The sequence below is a fragment of the Macadamia integrifolia genome, chromosome 5, assembly GCF_013358625.1.
Source record: "Macadamia integrifolia cultivar HAES 741 chromosome 5, SCU_Mint_v3, whole genome shotgun sequence".
NCBI lineage: Eukaryota > Viridiplantae > Streptophyta > Magnoliopsida > Proteales > Proteaceae > Macadamia > Macadamia integrifolia.
The window spans coordinates 16,165,409-16,167,956 of NC_056561.1; the positions used below are offsets into that span (position 1 = coordinate 16,165,409).

The 2,548-nt window shown below is 37.9% G+C and overlaps 1 protein-coding gene across 1 annotated transcript in view; it reads right to left on the reverse strand.

Annotated features, from left to right (window-relative positions):
- Positions 1-2,548, reverse strand: part of LOC122079863 (GDT1-like protein 5) — an 18,146-nt gene that overhangs the window by 5,163 nt on the left and 10,435 nt on the right. The window contains exons 5-7 of the mRNA XM_042646616.1: positions 1,263-1,351; positions 1,107-1,143; positions 985-1,032 (exon numbers count right to left, since the gene is read on the reverse strand). Coding sequence (XP_042502550.1) covers positions 985-1,032; positions 1,107-1,143; positions 1,263-1,351 — 174 coding nt within the window. The remainder of the gene's footprint in view (positions 1-984; positions 1,033-1,106; positions 1,144-1,262; positions 1,352-2,548) is intronic.

A 2,548-nucleotide genomic window follows, 5' to 3' on the forward strand; every position in this document is an offset into this window, starting at 1 on the left:
GGGGGCATTAGGTTATGAAATTGATGGGTTTCAAGTTTTCCAGATTTTTGTCTATACCACATCAAATCCAGTATGGCTGTGAATAGACCAAGCTATTCATTTTTTGTACTTCCATTGCAGAGCAATCAGTCACCCTAGCCTCTGAATTCGTTAGCACCTAAAGCCCATGTCGAAACATGCTTCGTCAAAAGCACAAGTATATTAAAGAACAGACAACACATCTGCATTCCCTCCACCATAATAAATTATGTCAATATTAAACATATAAATTACAGTTAACACACTTTACAGATGGAATCTGGAATGTTTACTACGTCCAAAAGTAACACAGGACACAGTCTATACCAAATTAGTTAGTGAGACAATAAGTGAATGCAAAACAGAAAGTGCATAGCATACACTAAAAATAAACATGGACCGTGGAATCCCAACATGAATAATGTATAAGAAAAGCTCCTCACACAGTTCATACGATCATATCTTGTAAGCACACTACATATGAAGGCACCTGTCACATCACATGATCATCACCCGATCATGACAAGGGAAAGTAATGGTTTCTTTCAAAGCTTCAATCCGCCGTATTTTTGTTGAATATGGTTTGGTTGTTTCAATTACTGAGACTAGAGTTCTGGGTGCTGCCCCAGAGCAAGGATCTCCAAGTATTGCTTGCATGTGTTACCTTATCTCCTCTGTTTCAATCTTAATATTATGTAGTAACCATAAAAAAAAGAGACGATTACTTTTCTTTTCTTTTCTTTTCTTTTCTTTTCTTTTTTTTTTTTTTTTTTTTTTTTTTTACCATAAAAAAAGAGACATTTCCTGACTAACAGATCACTCTCAGTTTCTACACATGTAAAACTGAATTCATATGTATGACAGCAAGACATGATGATAGAACAGTTATATATCATAGTATTGATTCAAACTAGGACAAGCAATAGAGCTAGAATTAATTAGCTACATCTATATTCTTGACCTCACCTTGGGATCAGCTTTTTCTGTTCCGGAATTTGCCTTCCAATCAGCATCCTAATCATCTCAAGAAGTGTAAGTCAAAATGAACTGAAGTGAATAAGGATAAGCCATAAAATAAAAATTCTAACCAATTTTGCTTCAACTTCAGACAATTCTTCAGACTCCCTGTCAATTGAACACGAGAAGCCTTCACTAAATGGATAATAGGAATGGAAATATAGAGGGGAAATGAAGATGAAAATGAAACAAACGAGGTCAAAGAAAGAAAGCAGATATGTAGGTACCCTTCTTCAGTGAATCCTTCCCATAAAGACCAAAGCCCAAATCCAATAAACAACAGGGTTGTTATGTGATGAGTCCATTTCCGAGAAAGCTGCATATCCATAGTGATATTTCAGCATCGAAAGTAGGCACAAGAGGAAAGAACAGAGAAAGTAAACGAAAGAAGTAGCAATCTCGTCATAAACTACTCCAATCAGGTCTGTGCCCTAGGTAACTGATCATATGCGCATTTGAGTAACTCGATCATGCATTGAGACCAAAGACATCATAGATGTTTAACCATTCATTAACATTTGAGTCTCAGAGAGAAATATTATTTTACCATTAATGTAAATTAATGGTCGCTCATGCCCACAGTGAAATAATACAAATTGTTTGCTATACATTACGTGAATAGGTCATAGTCAAAAGATTATGAAGGGGTACACAAGGGAAGACTCTAGCATTAGTAATGGATATTAGTAAAGAAAGAGAAAAAACCACCAAGCAAAACAAGAAGGGAGACGAAAATCTGCCTGAATTCAAAAACTAAAATGGAGAGCAAGACCCATGCATATAGTAGAGACCCAATTTTTCTTTCAAAAAAAGAGAATATTTTAGTAAAGAACTATACAACCCATGAACTAATATAACAATGTAGTAGGAAATTCTGCTAAACCCCAAAGATTAGATATGATATTCCCAGGTTGACATTGAGAAACCGGGCCGGGGGGGGGGGGAGTGAAGCAGGGTCTCCAAATATTCTCTGAATTTTCCTCCTAACACACTGCTCTGTAACTCTTGATATTCCCAACACATATGGCACTACTTACCACAGAAACTGACAATCCTACCATGGTGCTCACACCTCTGATGGCATTCCTCAACATAAGTATTGCGACGGCCATACCAATGGCACTAAGTCCAAACTCCCGGCAAAGGCTTCACTTCTGGCAAAAACAACTGGTTGAGGCACTCCCAATTTTACCGATCACATAAACATTGTATACACATCCACCAAGTGGTCAGGTCTACCAAATTGTGCACACCCACTCTGCAAGCATCCACGACACTTCAATGCAAGAGACAATATCATACAACCACACGACATCGGATATACGTGGTTTGACAAGTTGCCTACATCCATAAGCAATGCGCTAGTTGGGCCTCTTATGAGATTGATACTCAACACTGTTTAGCAGCTACAACTTCTGGAAGAACAACCCCCGTTTACAAGGCTACGATCGTAAGGGTGCAACAACACCCATTTTAGATTGCTCTAACAGTCGAGAAGCTACAAACAACCCCC